This window comes from Haliaeetus leucocephalus, unplaced genomic scaffold, assembly GCF_000737465.1.
Source record: "Haliaeetus leucocephalus isolate CR32 unplaced genomic scaffold, Haliaeetus_leucocephalus-4.0 Scaffold151, whole genome shotgun sequence".
Classification (NCBI taxonomy): domain Eukaryota; kingdom Metazoa; phylum Chordata; class Aves; order Accipitriformes; family Accipitridae; genus Haliaeetus; species Haliaeetus leucocephalus.
This window is the reverse complement of record NW_010972587.1, coordinates 12,359,635-12,380,993: the sequence shown is the minus strand read 5'-3', so window position 1 is coordinate 12,380,993 and position 21,359 is coordinate 12,359,635. Positions and strand designations below refer to the sequence as shown.

General features: G+C 38.4%; 1 protein-coding gene across 1 annotated transcript in view; it reads left to right on the top strand.

Moving 5' to 3' along the window:
* The window catches only part of EEA1 (early endosome antigen 1), a 70,399-nt gene that overhangs the window by 31,270 nt on the left and 17,770 nt on the right, over positions 1-21,359 (top strand). The window contains exons 10-18 of the mRNA XM_010561979.1: positions 3,047-3,163; positions 8,872-9,210; positions 13,434-13,583; positions 14,603-14,722; positions 14,952-15,155; positions 16,351-16,551; positions 17,407-17,520; positions 18,733-18,888; positions 20,810-20,949. Coding sequence (XP_010560281.1) covers positions 3,047-3,163; positions 8,872-9,210; positions 13,434-13,583; positions 14,603-14,722; positions 14,952-15,155; positions 16,351-16,551; positions 17,407-17,520; positions 18,733-18,888; positions 20,810-20,949 — 1,541 coding nt within the window. The remainder of the gene's footprint in view (positions 1-3,046; positions 3,164-8,871; positions 9,211-13,433; positions 13,584-14,602; positions 14,723-14,951; positions 15,156-16,350; positions 16,552-17,406; positions 17,521-18,732; positions 18,889-20,809; positions 20,950-21,359) is intronic.

Below are 21,359 nucleotides of genomic sequence, written 5' to 3'. Positions count from 1 at the left end.
GAGATGTGTTGAGCTCCAGGAATTGTACAAGGGTACAGTATTGTACTAAACATGAATCTACCATTGTTTTGAAGTTAAAATTATGTATGCCAAGAGCTTCATCAGACATGAAAAAAGGAATATCACAGTTGGAGTTATGAATATAATGTGGTTATGTGGCCATGTAAGTTGCTGCATAATTGTAATTTGGTTTTAACTGTGAGATCCCACAACTATGCTGCAGAATTTAAATTTCATTTCAAAATACTGTCTCTGTAGTCTTTTGTGGTTTTGGATATTTAGTTTTCATGTGAAGATAAAATGACATAGTGACATGGGTGTAACAAAAATCTTTCATCTTAAAACATCCTCACAGAAGCATGAATTGGTCCTATTCCCCCAAATTAGGTATGTTTAAGTTTTGACATAACTAGCCATTTTAAAATGTAGCTTTAAAGTGCAGCCTTTAACAGGAAAAAAGACAAGCGAAGAAGGTTTTTTCAGTACTCCTGGAAGTAACGACAGATTGGGGAGAAGGCTGCATGACACCCCTAGGTGTTACAATGTGTTCACATAAGAAGTCTTAGATGTATAGAAGGATTATAAACTACATTGCAGCAATTATAATAATATCAGATGTCTGTGTAGTATCATCAGTATGTAGGCTGAACCAGAGAAGACTGAGTTGCTGCGTGGCAGAACATGGTAAGCAGTGGCAGTCTGGTTCTTCTCAGAAGTGTTACTGTCTTCTCTGCTTAATTCCAACATATGGCAAGAATAGCCCAGGATGTGTTCAAAATAAAAGGTGTTCTGTTGATGTAAAGTGACAGATCAGACATTTAAAAAAAAAATAATACTTAAAGTCATAGTGGTGAAAACTTTTCTACTTTTCTTAAAAAGAATGCAATTGTGAAAAGTGTTAGCCATAAGAAAACAAGAAATGGAAGTCCTTCATTGGCAGAATGGGTACCGTTCTGGCCATAAAGGTTTGGCCATGTTTCATCTCAGCTTTGCTCTTTAAGACCACCTCAAGGGCTGAAAGCGTAAAGTGGTTCTTATGGCATCCTTGGCTATTTTGCCAAGCTGGCCGAGGATACATACATTAATATTGGTTCCCAAAGTGAGCTGTCTTTAAAATGTTGAATTCATGGTGTAGGTGAAGAGAATAACAAAGATCATCTTAACGCTATATGAGCATCTTCAAATGCTGCCGGAGAGGGATGTGAAGAATAGTATAGCTCTACAATTGTCACCTAAATGTATTCATTGCTGTCCTTTTTTGTTTGTTTGTTTGGTTTGGGTTTTTTTGTTGGGTGTTTATGTCTTATGTCAGAATTGTGCCTGAAACTGGTGTCAAGAGATCTCAGATGAGTGCTCATTCTGAGCTACTCCTTCCATGTTTAGTTTTTCACTATAGTGACTCCTGCATAGTAAACACATTATGAAAACAGCTGCACTGCTGTGGAGCTAGGCATTTCTATGAATCTCTGCAGATTGTGATTTGTTTCAGTGTCTGATAGATCTTCATAAAATACAGGGCCTAGGCTTGACTGTTAACTTGAGTGCCCACAGAATTAAACAAGATGAGTAGATTAAATTATGTGTAAATTTAATAAAGCCAGGACTGTTTTTTTCCACTAAGCAAAGGCATTAAAAACACTGGAATACTTAAAAAAAAATTTGAGGAAGTGTGTCTACTAACAGCTTTTGTGACTGCTTATTTCCATCTTTCATCCATCCATTTTATTTTTTCTGCTTTCTAATGGAGACACTTAAATTTGAGGTAATTTTTTTTGAAAGCTTTTTATTCTTATAGTAGATTTCTGTTGTATCAAGATAATTTCAAGAGGTTAAACAGATACATTCCTGTTTGCTTATTGGTTCATTAATCATACAGACACATCAGCCAGACAATATCAGGAATGAATATTAATCCATGATGTATTTTCATGTTAAGAATGAAATGTAGGATGGGCTTATTGAATTGTGAATGAGAGAAAGGTATCTTTATGCATATAAATTACAATTCTGGTTTGAAAGGCTGCAGTGGTGTCCTCAGCAAGCTTTTGCACGTTTTCTGCATTATATTCTCTCAGTAGTGAAATATTCATCCACCGTTTTCTGAGAACATCCTGGAATGTTTGTCTGCCAAAGACAGATCTCAGGATGTGTTTTAGCTAATAGCTCTGTAAAGCACAGCATTACAGAAAGTCAGAATTAATAACTATATGTAGTCATGTAATGTGTTCATATGTTCTCTTTGGTCTTCCTTTTTCTGTAGGAAGGTTGTAAATAGTATGTTCATTGTCTACTACTTCTGCTCTGCTTTGGTTCATTCTTGAATTCAGTATTTATACATTTCTGCTGAAATCTGTGGCTATGAGAACAATAGGAAAGAAAACTTCTTTAAAAAGGTCACTATTATATAGTGTATTCAAAGTGAGTGCATTCATACACGGCATGCTTTAGGGCAGCCATTGTTACCCATCTAAAGTGCTTTTCTTGTTTGCTTCCATTACTGTATTCAAATACCGTGCAGTCATTGATATGTTCTGTTTTGTACCAATCCTGTTTAATGGGGTAGTATTGTTCCCCTGATTATGCTGACCAGCAGGGCTGATGTGCCCAAAAGTCACACACCAAGTTTGCATTGGATGCCAGACTCACTTCTAGTGCCTTTTCCAGTACATTTTCCTTACCAGGGAGGCAAAGATTTTGGCCATGTAACTGCAATGGCTTGGGAGGGTTTCACCTTGAGCTAGAACTGTGATAACAATTAACGGATAATCTGTTGTGATTTTCATCAGTTGTGGGCTCAACCTGGCATTCTCTATTGGTCTGGGGCCAATTTTTGTCTTCTGAAGTAGGACATGAATGAATCTCAACTGGGAAATTATGCTCAATGGTAGCTGATGGTGCTCTGAGATTAGTTTGCAGGTGATTTTTTTCTTCAGCTGTTTATCTGTATGCAAGATGCTTTTTATTTTACTACCAGACATCTTGCTTTTGTTGGGTTATGCATGCAGAGCGTTGTTTTAAATGTGGATTTTTTTGTTTGTCTGTTCAGGCTACCATTAACCAGTTAAGAGCTGAGCTTGCCAAAGGACCTCAGGAGGTAGCTGTGTATGTTCAGGAGCTGCAAAAACTTCAAAGTTCAGTCAAAGAGCTGGAACAAAAAAACCAGGTGAGAATGCTGTTGTTTCCTATGCTTATCAGCTCACATTGAAATGGGAACACGTCACACATTGCCTTGGGAAGCACTGAAGACTGTAACAAAACACTTCTTGGTGTTGCAGAAGTTGAGAATTCCTTTGCCGTTTTGCTTAACACGAGGAATATCATAATGTACAAGCAAACGCTGTATTTTAACGATCATCAGTATGTTACAACTGAAATCCTATGGGTTGTTATGATTGCAGATTTCTAATTGCTGCAGTTTATGCTTACCTATTATTAAGCAGTATTGTCATCTCACACATTAAAAGAAAAAAGAGCCTTTGAAATATTACGATGTTTGCCTAAAAATCATAATTCAGAAGACATATTGAGCTCTCTTCATTGGTTTTCCCATTTCTTAGCTTTTAGATTGTACTCCTTTCATATTTTCTGGCCATTTATCAGTCATGCATGGTAGAAAATGGAAATAAATTCCAGAAGCTTCTCAACTTATAAGTATTCCTTGAGAGCTTTCATCAAAGTGCTTTGACCTTGCTGTATTTTGTATTTGCATTAAGAAAGCATATGTTGTGGGGTAATAAATGGAGGTAAGGGAGGAAAGGAGGCAAAGAGAAAGATGCATACTGCTTTTTGTTGCGTGTATATATAAGACTGTATCTGAACTGTACACATTACATATATGTATTTACCTGCAACCTTGTCAATCTTGGAAAATAGGAAAGGGCAAAGACCAAACAGTGTGTATTTAATGTAATCAGTATTGGAACTGGTGCTGTTTAATATCTTTGTCGGCGACATGGACAGTGGGATTGAGTGCACCCTCAGCAAGTTTGCTGATGACACCAACCTGTGTGGTGTGGGCCACAGGCTGGAGGGAAGGGATGGCATCCAGAGGGACCTTGACAGGCTTGAGAGGTGGGCCCATGTGAACCTCGTGAAGTTCAACAAGGCCAAGTGCAAGGTCCTGCACATGGGTCGGGGCAATCCCAAGCACAAATACTGGCTGGGCGATGAGTGGATTGAGAGCAGCCCTGCGGAGATAGACTTGGGGATGTTGGTTGATGAGAAGCTCAATGTGAGCCAGCAATGTGCACTGACAGCCCAGAAAGCCAACCGTATCCTGGGCTGCATCAAAAGGAGCGTGACCAGCAGGTCAAGGGAGGGGATTCTGCCACTCTGCTCCGTTCTGGTGAGACCCCACCTGCAGTACTGTGTCCAGATCTGGGGTCCCCAACATAAGAAGGACATGGACCTGTTGGAATGAGTCTGGAGGTGGTCCATGAAGATGATCAGAGGGCTGGAGCACCTCTCCTATGAAGACAGGCTGTGCAAGTTGGAGTTGTTCAGCCTGGAGAAGAGAAGGCTTCGGGGAGACCTTGTAGCAGCCTTTCAGTACTGAAAGGGGGCCTACAGGAAAGATGGAGAAAGACTTCTTACCAGGGTCTGTAGTGACAGGATGAGGGGCAATGGTTTGAAACTGCAAGAAGGTAGATTTAAATTAGATATAAGAAGAAATTCTTTACAATATGGGTGGTGAGACACTGGAACAGTTTGCCCGGAGAAGTTGTGGCTGCCCCATCCCTGGCAGTGTCCAAGGCCAGGTTGGATGGGGCTTTGAGCAACCTGGTCTAGTGGAAGGTGTCCCTGCTCATGGCGGGGGGGTTGGAACTAGATGGTCTTTAAGGTCCCTTCCAACACAAACCATTCTGTGATGATAATCTAATATTAAAGCAGCATTTGCAAAGAATATAAGAAGGTGCAATTAAAATTCGGTAAATTAAACTTGTCTTTAGTAGCATGACTCTTGGTTTGGCTCATTCAATCAGGTGCAGAACTGAGGTGGCAAGAATTGTCATGCCGTACTTTTCCGCAGACCAGCAGTGCTGAATCAAGCTTCTGGCAAAATTATTTCTATACAATAGAGAGCTCTTGCCTGAATATATTGCTATCCCATTAACAATGTGGAGTGAAACAGATCGATGCATAAGATAACCATACTTCAAGAGAGTGTCCTCTGCTGTGTCAGGTTAATGCCAAATACCACCTGAGGAATAGGAAGAAGTGGCAGCGAGCTACTTTTCCTCTTTCAGTTTCAGTGACTTAAAGCAGTTTACAGCCACCTCTTTATGCAGCTTTTTGGAAAAGCGATATGCATAAGAATGGTATGCTAGCCAAGGAATCTTGGCCCTGGAGGACTTGGACCTAGAATTGGAAAAGGTTGGACTAGCTTCCCAAATAACAGAAATTGCTCCCACTTCAAACAGTTTGCTGTCCTTGATGAAGCTGTCAGGGAAGAGGGAGGAGCCATTAATGCAGGATAGAATATATTGCATTTTGATATGTACATCCATTTATAATTCCATTGCAAAGTGGGAAGATATTTCTGTGCATTGACGCAGAGTTTTTCAAGCTTATGTACAACCTCAAGCAAGCAAGCTGTTTCTTACATTTTCAGGAGCTATACTGAGAAGAGCAGATGACAAGCAGATAAGATCAGTTCTCTGAGACCAGCAGGAACTGCCTTTCCTTCGTTTATAAAACACTGTAATTACGGGGATTGGCTTGCCTTGCAGAGGCCAGTAATGTCCTGTAGCCCAGGAGAGACCTAGTGTGTAAAACCAGCGTATTCCCTGAAGTATAAGACTTGCTGTAATTCTAAACCCATTGCATGTGGGTTTTTTTGTGATCCATTATCTACAGGGAAAGATGCTTAGTTTCTAACCTTCTACTGACGTAACTATTCTGAAATTTGATCAGTGACCACAGAGTTCGTTCTTTAATGCCTGGCCACTGTCACTGCTGACGTGTATTCCAAGGAGCAGTTATAAAAGAAGGGATCAGTGCGGCGTTCCCCCTTGTACCTTGTGAGCTTTGAAGGCTCAGGGCTCTTTGTTGAGTCCTGTAACATACTCTCATTTCCTCTTTCTTTTCTGTGGAAATCAAGGCTTGGGGAAGAGAGGTGGCTCGCGTGTGCCCACATACCCCTTGATATATCTGGGATGCAGCTGGGACATGCATCCAAGTAGGAAACACCGCTGAGTCCGCTGATGTAACCTAAACGACCATAGCTTGGCAGCTCCGTGGCCCTGAGTCTGTCACAGGCTTCAGTCGCGCACGGAGGTAGCGGGCTGTGGGGCAAACCCAGCTCTTCTCCTGTCAAAGCAGCAGTAGCTGTTTGCGGCTCTGGCTGTTCGTGACTGCAGAGGGTGTTCGGCTGCCAGGGGCAGCGGCTTTAAACACTGGTATTCATCGCTGTATTGATCGTCAGACCGGGGAGGAAGAGAGGAGAGCAGTGCACGATGTGGAGCAGCATCTCCAGCTGTGTGTACCTGCTGCTCTTGGCTGTCCTTTGGATCGCTTGTAAGGTGATGGGTAAGACGCTTTGCTTCTTTTCATTTTACGTAGCATTCCTGAAAGCTTCCCAGAGTCTCAGTCTGCTTCAAGACAACACTGACTGTTTCTCTTCCCCCTCACCTCCTTGAAAATTTAAGTTAGTGCCCTGCACTGTCTCTTCATAAAGTAACTCACAGCAGTTCTACGTGACGTGTGGATCTTGTTATGAAATAATAGTGAGATTAATACCTTAGCTCTAAAGAAGATAAAGAAGGTTCTGTGGTGTGGTGTTATTTCAGGAACACTATTCAGTTCAAGTATTAATGATCCTGTCTGGTCATTAATGAAAAGAGAATTGCAACTTTATTTTATGTTCTGAGGGTGAAATATATTCTAAAAGCAGTGGGAGCCTTGCCACTGACTTCAGGAGGGTTAAGAGGGCACCTGGCCTCAGTATGTTCCTCATGTGCTCTGTTCCTGCATTTTATATATGCATATATAAAAATTTCTGCATAACTGTAACAGCAACAAGTTGTTTTATTTTTCAAGGAATGTTTCAAAATATACTACTGCAGGGCTAGAATTCAATAGCCAGACTTTAATCTTGACCCATAATTTTTGGCTAAGTTGTATGCTTTAGAAAGCATGTACTTTTTTTCAGTGGACACATAGGGTATTAACTATATTTGTTCTCACATGGGTTGTTGGACTGCTGGAGTTGTCATTTGCAAGATTGCTTGTTTTCTAACCTCTCTTTTTGTTATAGAGTCTTCTGTTTATTTTGTCACAATTGTAAAATGAAAGTGTCTGTATATGGTTTATAACTACCAATATAGTCATCATTTGTTAAAATCTGTAAAGAATGAAACTGTTCAACTTATTTGAATAATTTTACAGCTTTTTCTTCTGGCAAAACAGGTTTCTTCCCTGGATACCGTGCAGAAGTGCACTTTTAAGATGCCCAGCATAGCTAGAATTACGGCACTATCTATCTTCTCTTTGGAAGAGAGTTCCAAAGTTTCAGAACTGTCTGAAATTTTGATACATAAAACTGACCTCAATGTTGGCATTATTTCAGGCTGACATGCTAGAAGTGTCCTTTATTTTTCTGTATTTAATTGAAAGGGTCACTAGAGAATATAGTAGTCACTAAAACTGCAGGAAGAACACAGGCATTTAAAAGATGTTTGTAGTAACGCTCCACTGAGAGAGATATCAGTAAGATGCTGCAATAAATGGAACCTGCTGGTACATTTCAGGAAGATGGAATGAATTACCTGGGTTGGATGATGACCAGGGCCTCCCTGCAACTGTATTTCTGTGCTTCAAAAAGTGCCACTGGAAAATTGAAATGGTTCTCATGGCTTCTTTGAGATCTCTGAAATTCTAGTTACTGCCCCAGCTAAGCTTGGGGAAACCCCCAAACTTTCTGGAATTATATCTTGTCCATGAAGATATTTATTTCTATCTGAATATAGTTTTGATTAATTCATGAAATTTGATAAAAAGAATTATGTAATAGCTGAAAATTATCTGTAAATTTTTTTTTCCCAGTATTTGTCTCAGCATGTAAATTCAATAGTATGACCTTAGACCCTGCAGTATTTACTGTTATTATTGTGGCAATTAAAATCTGGCGCTCAGTGATGTTCATGTCTTTCTTTTAGGGAATCCTGATTTTTAGTGTTTTCAAACTCAAAGCAACCATCCTCTTTGAGCTGATTTGTATGCAAGGAAATTAGATGGTATGAATGAAAATGTAAAAACATCATCTTCTAAAATGAAGGTTAAATCATGAGTGTTTCATTCTGTCATTTATCAACATCACAGATTTTCTTAGTTTTAATAGATTCTCTTCCATAATTTGGATAGCAGATCATGCTGTTAAGTGTAGTGACAGGGCAAAATTAGGATACTTCTAAAAATGACCAGCATGATGACTGCACAGTGTTACACAGGAATTAAACCACAAATGTTGTTGCTTAGGAAGTTGTGTGATACTTGAAAAGTTTTTCTGTATACTAATAAGTCAAATTAGTATTTCAGCTTTTCCCCAAGCAAATGCAGTTGTAATAACCTAGAATTTGAACGTTCAGGGAAAGCAAATTAGTCTTTAGGATAGAGAAATAGTTTATGTGGTGTTCTTAGAGGAAGTAGATTTATGTGAGAATATGAAAAATAGTATTTCCAGTTGAAACTGTGTGCTGTATGGGCTCCAGAATTAACTTGTGTAATAAGAAATAGAGGTCAATATTTTCTTTAATAATGTTTTTGAGCAAGTTCTTCACTGTTCAGCATGAACACTTGAGAAGAAATTTGTATAATGCATTAAAAAGCTGTAAGCAGAATTGCACTTGAATTGCTGTGTAACTCTCTTCATAGAGTCTGACTGAGAAGCTGCTGAAGAAGGAACAGGACTACACCCAGCTAGAAGAAAAACACAATGAAGTATCTGTGAGTAAGAAGAACGTGCAGGCAAGCTTTCACCAGAAAGACCTGGACTGCCAACAGCTTCAGGCAAAGCTGTCTGCATCTGAAGCCTCGATACAGAGATTACAGACAGAGCTAGGTGAGAAGGGGGAGGCAAGCCAGAAACTTAAAGAAGAGTTGTCCGAAGTAGAGACAAAGTACCAGCATCTCAAGGCAGAATGTAAACAGCTCCAGCAGCAGAGGGAGGAAAAAGAGCAGCATGGCCTGCAACTCCAAAGTGAGCTCAGTCAGGTAAGGTTCCTTAAGCCTTCTAGACCATCCTACCATCCCATTAGGGTTTTTTAACTGTGTATGCATGTTTTTCATGCACATGCATCTGCATTTCCTTAAGCTAGCTGGTATTTGAATAAATATAAAGCATTCATCCTAACACTGCAGAGAATGAAGTACAATCACCTCTTCCCCTTAGAGAAGTAAGGAAAAGAACAGGCAGAAAGAAGAAGCTGTGATAAGAGTGCAGAAATCCTTTGGTATTTGTCTGAATCTTTTTAGTAGGTCCAACCTCTTGTCAGGGACAAATGAGGATAGTTGTAGATCCTGTGTCACAATCAAACTTAGCAAGATCTACAGTTATAACCACCTTTCTATGTTTTTATTTCTGGGAAGGCTAATGTAAAATCTGTCTATCTGTAGTATAATTCCCCTTTCTCTGAAAGGGGAAAAGCTTACGAATTCTATTCTGTCTGGAACTTCTTAAAACTATCTTTATAATTTCAGGTTTGAAGATTAAGGCTGAATGAGCATGAACTTTGTAGCTTATTTCTCATGTTCTGATATGACTTCCTTTTGTATGTGAAGAAAAAAGGTTTTAGCTGATCTGAGGCAGGTTTTTTGTCTACTCTTTTCCTCTTACAGTGTTAAATGAACTCTTCTTTCATCCTGCAGTTTTTCCCCTCCCCTTTTTTTGTTGATGCATTCCCTGAAATAAGGGAAGTATTGTCAAATGACAGGGCAACCCGGAATATTGAGTTTCCATGACAAATATGGTAATAGACTAATCCTAAGAAGTCAGCAAGGTTATTTATTCTGGTTCAGTAAGGTAGCTGAAGTTATAATGAATTCAGGTTATGAGAAAAACAAATTCAGGTAGAGTATCGGAAGTAGTTTCACTTCTAGTAGTGATTTTACTCCTCTATAAGAAGTTTCGGAAAAGCGAGTCTTCGTTTTACATTAGAACGGAACAATGCTTGATTTGCTTTAAAATTGAACAGTGAATACAGTAGGGAATACTTAGTGTGAAAAGCAGGGTCATGTGAAGTCTTAATATTGCTTCCTTTTGTGTCTCTCCACAAAGACCTTCCCTTTATATTGCTAATAGCTATGAGAACACACAGAGCATACGTCCCCCCACCATTTACGTATTGTTCTGCTGAGTCCAATGAGTTACGGAAGCAGGACTTCCATATAACATTGAGCATACTGAAATTTGAGGCTGGTTGAACTCCGTTTTATCTAGTGTCTTGGGGAGTAGTGTGTTAGACTGGATAAATATTTGTACATCAGGAATCATGTTCAGTCCTAAGATGGAAAAAATAATCTTTTATTTTTTTGTTAGTGTGACATACTTCATTTTAATCTCTCGCTAAAGCTTTATCATTTTGAAGTGAGCGTTTCTCAATTTTCAACCCTTTGTCAAGTCTGAAATAGATTAAGTTGCAGGCTGTGCGTGTATAGTTTATCTTGGAAGAACTGTGGCTTGGCAAAACTCCATTTATGTATGTATTACATCCCCAGAATGACTTTCCTTCTCCCATCAGTCTTCTGTCAGGGGTAGGGGAGATAATTATATTAGTTATCTGCTTAGGAATCCTCACTTGGTAAAACTGCCTCAGTCTGCCTAGGCAACATCTATGCAAGTTCAGAAGCACAGCCAAGAGGTTGAGCTGAATTCCGGCTTCAGCCTGAGGAAGGATTTTTGGGTGGGAAAATAAAGGAGGAGGAAGGTGAATAAAGCATTGAAGAATGAATTCCTATGAAAGGAAATGGAGGCATTGCACATTCTCTGGTGATACCGTTGGGAAGGAAGACAGTCTAAGCAAGAAAACCTGAACAAGCTGCTGGATCTCAGGATGTGTTTTAGAATTGTATTGTAAAAGAACAGTGGAGGAAAAAAAGCCCTTCATACATGGTATAAAATAAAATTAAAGCCAAGCAAAAACTTCTCTTCCTCTCTCTCCCTTCAAACAAGAGTTTGGTTACTACTGTGAAAAGACTAAATTTCTTTTATTTGTTCACTTAATTTGTTCCCTTAAGGGATTTATCTTTTTATGCATGTAGTCCAATAGTTTATGTTGACACAATGAATGCTGCTTATGAAGGAATATGTATAGCTGTTTAGTCAAACCACATTTTCAAAGAATCCTTGCCATGTTATCAAAATTCATTTGAAGAGATGCATGTCTCGTTGAGTTTGTATATTTTAGAATTTGGGTGATGTCAAGAAAGCGATCTTCACAATGGAAGGAAACTTCAATGATAATGTTGGTTCCAGCACAACAATAGGAAGTGGGTAACACAAGAAAATATGGGCTGCTTCAGTCTTGAAGAAATGTTAATTGCTAATAAATACTGTTGTTGTTGAGAAAATTTGAATCTACTTGATTGTCTTGAAAGTCTAGATATTTGTTATGATTTTTGTATTCTGTAACATAGGTTAATTTTGGATTTTATGGTTCTGTTTACTTAAAGTCAGTCTTAAAGTCCTTCAGAAATACTTAACTGTGCCTGTAATAGCAGTGACTTTTGTAAAATGTTGTTTGCTGATTTCCCCCTTTCTAAATATTCTCTCCGAGTATCAACATAACCATGAGCAGTCATAATAGTTATCTTGTTGCACCCTTTCTTCATTAGGTTTCTTCCTCCAGCTCTTGTTCGTATTTTTAGTGAGGAGGAAGTATTAATAATTTAGTGATTCCTGTGGAAAAAGACAAATGTTCTTGATCACTGGAGGAGAGATTATGGTCTCTTTCCTCACCCTGTCCTCCCTCTTCTCTTATGTGTCTCTGAACTGTGCAGTCACAGTTAGCAATCAGCATCTTGGCCACGTGCCGAACAGCTTTTCCTTCACAGTTTTTGTGGTTGTGGACATATAAACAAATAATTTAACTTGGTTTCCTAAGAAAATAAGGCATAGACACATTTGTTTCCCCTGTCTCCATCCTCTGTAACTTTTGCATTGGTTGATAACTTCAGACGAATTTTGACAGATAGCCCAAAGGTCTTCAGTGTTAGGTTCTTCAGTTTTAATTTCTTGTGGAAACAGGCAGCTGGGTAAAGGAGAGAGACTTATGTTCATGCCTCACCCCCTCAATGGCTGGGGGCAAGATTTGGTGTTATAAAACCCACTCTTCCTTTTTCTGTCCTGCTAGGCAGCCAGCTGGTCAACAAGTGGTAGCTTGCAGCGAGCAGCAAAGTTGTGCTGCCTTTTGCCTACGTATTAGGAATTTGAGGAAAGCACGAGAAAGGTTTAGGGATATTGAAGGGAGGACCTGGAGTTAAAAGGTGGGTGGTTCAAGGGTCTTGGACATAAATTCATAGGGAAGCAACCTTCATTCATCCTGATAGCTGTAGAAAGTTCTTGCTGTGCCGCAAGGCCTGATCCATCCTCTGTTTTTGCCTTGAGTTGAAAGTTCATTTGTGTGTCCGTGAATGTGTTCATGTAGAAGCAGGCAGGAGGTAACCCAGGACCTTTAGTGACAGTTTCAAATAGAAGAAGAGCTGATTTTATAGAGAGCGCTTTTTGTAACAGTGAATAGCACTTTGAAGATGGTGCAGTACTGCTTCTGATGACTGAAAAAATGATGAGGCAGGCTTACGTCCAGCTGGAAGAGCGCAGGTCCCTACTTACTCTCTGCTCCTAGAAGGTGCTGGACTATAAGCCATGGAAGTTACTGCGTACCCTACATTGAAGGTTCATCTGTCTCTTCTCCGCAGAGATAACAATGCCGCTGACGCAGCCAGGTCAAGCTAAGAATTATGCTCTTACTAGTCTAGCAATGTAAATATTGTGGGAGCCAGCGGAGCAGGTAAAGGCATGGTGCTTCAGCCACTGGATCTGCAGGAGTGAGGGCGTGCCCTGTGCAAGATGAGGTTGCTCTAAGCATCACTGTTTTACGTGATAGTCCTTATGCCGTTGAAGGATTGCCCTCTTTGTGTTTCTGGTAAATCTCTGTAACTCATATTGAAGGGCTTCTGTAGATAAATGAGGATGTTTCTGAGTCCATCCAACCTACTTTTTTGAGTGTTTGTTATGCTTGTGCAGTTGATGCTGTTCTTTAACATAATTTGTTTTTCTGAGGTGTATGATGTACATACGTGACTTCAGGAGCTCATGTAGTTGTTTTACTCTGGGTTATGAAAACTTAAGGTAAACACTGCACAAAGTGAGTCTAAAATACAGCGCTGTTGGCTAAAGAATGACTAAAAAAAAAGACTTTTTTTTTTTTTTTTTCCAGTTGCACAGTAAACTTCTCGAAACAGAGCGCCAGCTAGGGGAAGCGCATGGGCGGCTCAAGGAGCAGAGGCAGCTCTCTAGCGAGAAACTGATGGACAAAGAGCAGCAGGTCGCTGATCTGCAATTAAAACTTTCTCGTGCTGAAGAGCAGGTAGGGGCTTTTATGCAGACTCTAGTTTGTTCTGGTTCTGATAGTAGCCTGTATATATACTTGTGGTGATGTTGCAGTTTATAAAGTTTGTCCTTACGGGAATTTCATTTGACTAATACTGTTAAAGTCTTACAGTAAAATTGTCAAAATCTGCCTAAATGCCACTTGCATTATAGATTTTTGTAAGGCTAAATGCTCATCGGATGCATGCATGTTCATGGTGCTTTACAGATGAACAGAAGATGTCCATATTGCGCTTACAAGCTTTGTCTAAGGATCTTAAGAAAAAAAGACTTAGATGCACCTTAGCCTATATGGGTAAAGTTTTGTGTGTAGATATTTTTGTAAGATAAAGCCCTACATGAAGAAAAAGTAAACATGGCACAGCAGGTCATTGATAGTTAAGAACCTGAGTGGGGTGGATGGGCAGAAAACACTTGTTTTAATAATTTTTGTTTGTTTTAATGAGCATCTTGTATATGTTGCTGATTTTCTGCTGCCTGTATGGGGATTGGCCAAATATGTAAGTGGTACGTTGTCAAAGCTTTAAAGCTTTTCTGTAGCTAATTTGCAAAGCCTTGACCAGTATAGAAGTGGAGAGACTGCTAAACTGAAGATGCTACTAAAACTGCTAATAATAGTAATAATAATGTTGTTTTACAGGTACCTATATTATCAGTCATGTTACACCTTAACAACTGTTGGAAAAAACTTACTAAAAATCTCTGGTGTTTTAGATTTTTGAGAGCTAAAATACATATATGTCTGATAGTTGTTTCATAGTTCTTGCTTGTGAAATAGAATCTCACCTATTAATAGTAATGAATGCTTTGGTTAGATTTTGATTTTTTAACTAGCATTACACACTTTTATTTTTATACCAGTTTTCAAATATTAATGTTTAGACTAAAATCTTTTAGCATCAGAATGAACATGGAGCACTATTGGCATACTGACTGGTGCTTGTTCACTCATTAGTCTGGTTTGTTTGTTTGTTTTCTGGTTTTGTTTTTTTTCAGCTAAAGGAAAAAGCAGCAAATTCAACAGAACTGCAACATCAATTAGACAAGGCAAAACAGCAGCACCAGGAACAGCAGACACTTCAGCAAAATACTACAGCAAAACTACGAGAAGCCCAGGTAACATAGTTATGTGTCCTAATATGAAAGTGTATTTCAGATTTCATTATTTTAAATATGTTTTCTCTGTAAAAGTGACTTGCATGACTTACACTAGTTTCAGTAAAGTAACTTGTAAATCTAGAACAGAATATACAGAAGATGTTTAATAAATTTATCCAACATTTTATGCATTAGGAATAACTTCTAAGGTCCTTATAATTAAGGAAGCTGTTATGCGATTTTCTAGAATGATTTGGAGCAAGTACTACGACAAATTGGAGATAAGGACCAAAAAATTCAAAATCTTGAGGCTTTGCTTCAAAAAAGCAAGGAAAACATCTCTCTGCTGGAAAAAGAAAGAGAGGACTTATATGCAAAAATTCAAGCTGGTGAAGGAGAAACTGCAGTTCTTAACCAGCTGCAAGAGAAAAACCATGCATTGCAAATACAGGTAAGAACTCAGAGATTTGTTTCCTTTCTTTCATTCTAATTATTGAATCTTGTTTCCATTTTTTCTATCATCAGATATGACACTAATCTTTTCTGTAGTTTGCTGTTTCTTTGATACTTACTGTAAAGATCTTATTGTAAATTTCACAGGACTTGCCTTTTGGTGTCTTCCTTGCTATCAGCATAGGGGAAAGAATTCCTAGATGTTTCCTATGTACATATGTGTCCTGTTTTCAGCTGGGATAGAGTTAATTTTCTTTCTAGTAGGTGGTATATTGTTGTGTTTTGGGTTCAGTATGAGAAGAATGTTGATAACACACTGATGTTTTCAGTTTTGGCTGAGTAGTGTTTATACCAAGTCAAGGATTTTTCAGCTTCTCATGCTCAGCCAGTGAGAACACTGGAGGGGCACAAGAAGTTGGGAGGGGACACAGCCAGGAGAGCTGACCCAAACTGGCCAAAGGGGTATTACATACCATGGGACATCATGTCCAGTATATAAACTGGGGGGCAGTTGGCCTGCGGGCTGGATCGTTGCTCAGGAACTAACTGGTCATCAGTCGGTGAGTGGTGAGCAATGTCACTGTGCATCACTTGTTTTGTATATTCCAATCCTTTTATTATTATTGTAATTTTATTATTGTTGTTGTTGTCATTATTAGTTTCTTCTTCCTTTCTGTTCTACTAAACTGTTCTTATCTCAACTCCCCAGTTTTACCTTTTTTTTTGTCCCAATTCTCTCCCCCATCCCACTGGGTGAGGGGGAGGTGAATGAGCAGCTGCCTGGTACTTAGTTGCTGGCTGGGGTTAAACCACGACAATATGCTAGTAATATGTACTTACAAATAATTTTTGGATACATATACATGTTTGTTTTTCTTATTTTAAAAAGAGGCTTAATTCCTACTTTCAACACCACAATTCAGTTTAGCCTGCATCTGTTGTCTCTTTAGTATTTTGGTTTTATTACAATAGGGCCAAATTGATGATTCCCTTTTGCTTACATTTTCCACTGGTAACCTATTTAAATTGTGGTATTGTGTACAATATAACTTTACTGTAATAGTTCAGAAAAAGCAATGTGGTAGTGTTGAGTCTCCAGAGCCATGATAAGACATGCTAAAATTTAAAAGATATATGACTTCCTTGGACATGCTTTTCTAGGCTTCTCTTCTCCTTACCTCCTTTCACTGCAGGTAACTCAGCTGACAGAGAAGCTGAAGAATCAATCAGAAAGTCATAAACAAGCCCAAGAGAATTTGCATGAGCAAGTGCAGGAGCAAAAGGCACATCTAAGAGCTGCTCAAGACCGTGTGCTTTCCCTGGAAGCAAACATCACTGAACTAACCAGCCAGCTAAATGAAAGTAAAGAGAAAGTATCACAACTTGATGTACAGGTAAAGGAACTCTATACTGTCTGGTGATGGTAAATCCTGCTTGTGAATTCTGTATTCTCTCCAGAGAATGTACAAAGCAATTGAGGAAAAATTGCATGTTTCTACTAGCAGATCAATAATGTAGAATAAGGCAGATAAAACTGAGGAAAATGTAAGTGCATTCAGAATAGCAATAGATAGCAAGTGTTGGTTTTTTTGTTGTTTTTTTTGTCTCTATTGGGTTTTTCTGGTTTTGGTTTGGTTGGTTGGTTTGGTTTGGTTTGTTTTTTTAATTTAAAACCCCCCAAAGTTCACAACTGAGTTGGGAAAATCTGTCCTCAAGCACCTCTTGCTGTATTTGTAATGATTAGCCATCCAAACCCCTGCTGAGTGTTTTGGAAGGAAGGAAGGCTGTTCCCTAACAGGCAGGTAGGAGCAGAGAAAGATAGTATGCATGTGGAAGCATATTTTTGTTGTTTCTTATTCTTTTTGCTTTTAAAAATTTTGGAGGGTCTTAAATGTGTGCGTAGTCTGAGGTTACCAATGTATACGTGTGTGAATGCAGTAAGTATATCCCATTGTTCCTTGTTAGTAAGTAAAAATATTTTCCTAGAGTAGATGGTGAGTGGGACTGGTGGTTTGTTTTGGGTTTTTTTTTTGTTTTGTCTGTTTTTTTCAGCTCAAAGTAAGAACTCACTTTGGCTTAAAATCCTGATATTTGTCTAAATTTGAAAATCTTTCTTCCTTTTTTTTTTTTTTTTTACACTAGCACATGAAAGCTACTGATGTTACTATTAAACTTACTGATGACTATAAAAAAATTAAAATGACTTAGGGTAAAATAGATGTTTTAGCGAAATACAACTTGCCTTTCAGGTAAAAGCAAAGACTGAATTGCTACTTTCAGCAGAAGCATCGAAAGCTGCTCAAAGAGCGGATCTTCAGAATCATCTGGACACTGCCCAGCACGCACTGCAAGATAAGCAACAGGTTATAAGCAACATATAAACATAAAGTTTCTGTGTTACCTAAAAAACTACTTAAAAACCTAAGAATAGTCTGTTTACAAACTAAACAAATGTGAATACGCATTTAGAAATCGTGACTTAGGATATTTTAACCATGTGATATGTATTCAGTTCTTTTTGCTGTAATCTGGACCAGATATATTTTGCAGTGTAAAGAATTTACTTGGGAATCTACTCCTTCCTGTACGATTATGGTTCAGAATCTAAGCTGTCCTATTGGGCTATAATTCAATTTTTACCTGTATATTATGAAGAAAAGATTGTAGAATGCACTGCGTAAAAGTGAAAACTCTTAACTGTTATTGCAGATTCAGATAAATTCAGAATCAGATGCCTGAACTCAGAAATAATTATCCGTGTGCCAACTGACACAAAAAAACAAAAGGCTGTTGTTAAAATTGCATGTTTTAATGTGTGTTAATCCTAGTGAAGCATTCCACTGGCTGCTGAATCAAATATTTGCATTGTTAGAATTGGTGCTGCTGTGGTCTTCATAGAAACATCCAGCTAACATAGCACCATTTTTTAGCGTGGGAATGTAATTAATTGCTGTAAACAGAAGACCTCTTTTTGCAACTATTAAATAATTGATTAATAATTAAATAAATCAGCTTGGTTGGAGAGCAGCGAGCTTTGATGTAGATGTCATCATGGTGGTTACTAGGTGAATGTGTTCGTGTCTCTTGCGGAAATTACATTGTTTTGTGTTGAACAAAATGGTTTGAAATCATCTCTGGTATGTGGAGAACTGACTGTTTCCATGGTGTTGGCTTTCCTCTTCGATGGTGCTTGATTTCATGAAGACAGCAAAAAATTTCTCTAAGGTTTTGTAGTGTTACTTCCTACTTAATGTTATGCAAACTGCAGGATCTAGTGTATTTATTATCTACAATTCCTCTTTCATTTATAACTTAAAACACCTTTGTTAAGATATAGCCCACAGCCTGTAATGTTTGAGAGGAATATTGAGGCTTCAAAAGAAATTTCATCAGTTTAACAGAGAGAATTTTTGCACGTTTGTTTCCCCTCTCAATTTCCTGTCCCTCAGAATAAAAAAGAAACATTATTTTCCTTTTTAATTTGAACATATTAGATCATTTAAAGCATATATGACATTAGTCATTTTTGGAATTTATTTAAAAACTAACAACCTTGTATTTTTATTTTACCTCAGGAGTTAAATAAGGTCAGCGTTCAGTTGGATCAGGTTACAGCTAAGCTAAATGACAAGCAGGAATACTGTGCTCAGCTGGAAGCCAATCTTAAAGAGTACAAGGAGAAACATCTTTATTTAGAACAGAAAACTGAAGAGCTAGAGGGACAGCTTAAGGTTTGTATTGAATTCAGTATCTGAGCTTACAGAAACTGATGTTCTCTGCTGTTCGGTAGTATGTGATAAAAGCTGTGCTCAAATTATGGGGGAAGGATTTGTAGGTTTTCTTTTTCACTAGTGTTTCCTGATCCACTGTTTAATCCTATTCTCCTCTTCTTCCATGCTAGCACACTAAGAAGATAGGCTTAGGACATTGCCACTATACTGTCATTTTCCTGTATGTGTGCTTCTACCAACCTCTGTGCTGCCTGGAAAGTGTTATAAGAGGGAACACAAATACATCCCAAAATTAGAATCTTCAAGTTCAAGCTTATACACTTTACAAGTGGTAGCAGGGAATACGTGTTACATTGGTTAGCCCAAGTTAACACTACCTGTCTGGTTTAATTTATTTCTAAAGCCTTCCAGTAGGCTTCTACAGAGGCTTTTTATCAAGATTTATTTATCAGTATTTTTCCTCTAACTTGATCTTCAGTTTTGCATTCCAGTTCTGGAATCAGTTTTTCTTCTACAGTGCACATAATTCTGGCAGGTTTGCAGAACCTTTTGGTGTTTTGAGATACTAGTTTTTTCAGTTAAGGATATGAATGAGTCCTAATGCTTGAGAGCTTTTAAATGTGGGCTTTAACCTTTGTTCAGTATTTTTTTTGAATTCTTGGTAGTCAAAATTCACAATATATAAAAGGATATGATACAGGGATCTTAGGAGCAATGCAGAATTGGTTTTGCAGTGTTGTCTGTCTGTTTTGAGGGAGATTTGCAGTATATATGCTCAAGACTGAGTTCAGTGGTTTTCCTAGCTTATGTGCACTATAGAAGAGAAGGAAGATTGTTTTCCCCATATGAAATTTTAAATCTAATGCTATTAAAAAATAATGCTGTCATACATTTGCATTGTCAGCATAATTATTTTGTGCTTCCATCTCTCTTCTTTTGCATGCTGTTTTTTTTCTCTGCCCACTTTGATTTGTGCTTTTATTTTTCATCCTTTTGCTAAAGTTTCACAAGTAACCAACAGACACAAATGCTTGGGAGGAATACAGTGCTTGCTTGCACAAGATTTTACGAGGTTCCCGGTAGCTGAAGTGTGAAACTGAGCAGGGTTGTTGATGCTGTCAACAGGAATGCAATTCTGTGTAAAATCTTGGCGTCATCACCATTCTTTGGGATTGTTCCCGTTGAATGCATGGTATTTAAAAAAAATAGAAAAAAAAATAGAAAACAAAAAGCCCTCGGGAATTTTCTTGGAGAAACTTGGCCATTTTGTTTTATGGCCACTGCATGAAAGCAGAAGTGCCTGTAAAACAGCTAGTGTGTTGAAGAGTCTAAGCAGTGCCCATTTGCTGAAGACTCCTGTGTTCTTTATACTCCATGTAAATGAACAAATACCTTTGGGAAAAAAAAAAACCACCAAAACCTCTTCCAGGCGAGCACAGGGTTTCTTCACAGCTGTAGTTCATGTCTTTGTTTTTGTTATAAAGAATGGCAGAGTTCTTGGGATATGTAAATCAGCAGTCATTTGAAACTGCTGAAACTACTTGATGGTGGCTGAGAACCCAGCCCCAAAGCTGAGCACTGTGTATGGCCTTTTTTTGTATAGGTGTTTTGGATAAGCTCTTTACAGATCCAGCTTTTAATCTATTATTTTGCAGTAAAATGGCTGCTTGGCCTTTAATTTAAAGATGACTTCAGAACGTTTTACCAAAATAGTTCAGTTCTGGAGGAGCAAGAGATTTGCAGGAACTAAATAATGAAAGATAAATAGCAAACTAATGAAATAGGGAGGCGATGTGTGGGAATTGTGACTGCTTTCTACAGTAAAGACTGCTACTCACAGACTAGATGACTTCTTTTTATTATTGTTTTTATTTTGTTGGTTGTATTCTGATGGCTCTAACTTTTTATTTTTCTCTCTCAGAAACTTGAAGCTGACATTCTTGATGCTAAAGCAAGCAAAGAACAAGCTCTTCAGGAGTTACAGCAGCAGCGACAGCAATCTACAGAATTAGACCTCCGAACAGCAGAACTGAGTAAACAACTTGAAGCAGCAAGAGAAGCGTATGCATTTCCTTTGTTATAGTACTTTTCAAAGTCAGACGTAAAACCAGAGTGCTTTGGACTAGAGTTGAGATTTTGCTGTTCTCTCCTGTGATTTCTTCAAATCATAGATAAGTGATGTGTTCCCTCTGCTCTGAGAACTGAGTTTTATCCCACCTGTTTTCTTTCACTCTATATGCCATGCAGACTCCATCTGCCATGTTGTCTCATGTGAATCACTGACTGCTGTGATTCAATACACTTCAATTTATTCACTGTGCTTGTTGTCAGCTAAATATCTGAACAATTTGATGTAGTGAGGTCCATCTTTAAATATCCACAGCTCTGCAACTTTTTTCAAAGACTAATTTGCAATTTATGCATAAGCAGCAAAGGGATAGTTTCTGTACATTATACTTGAGGAATAAAAA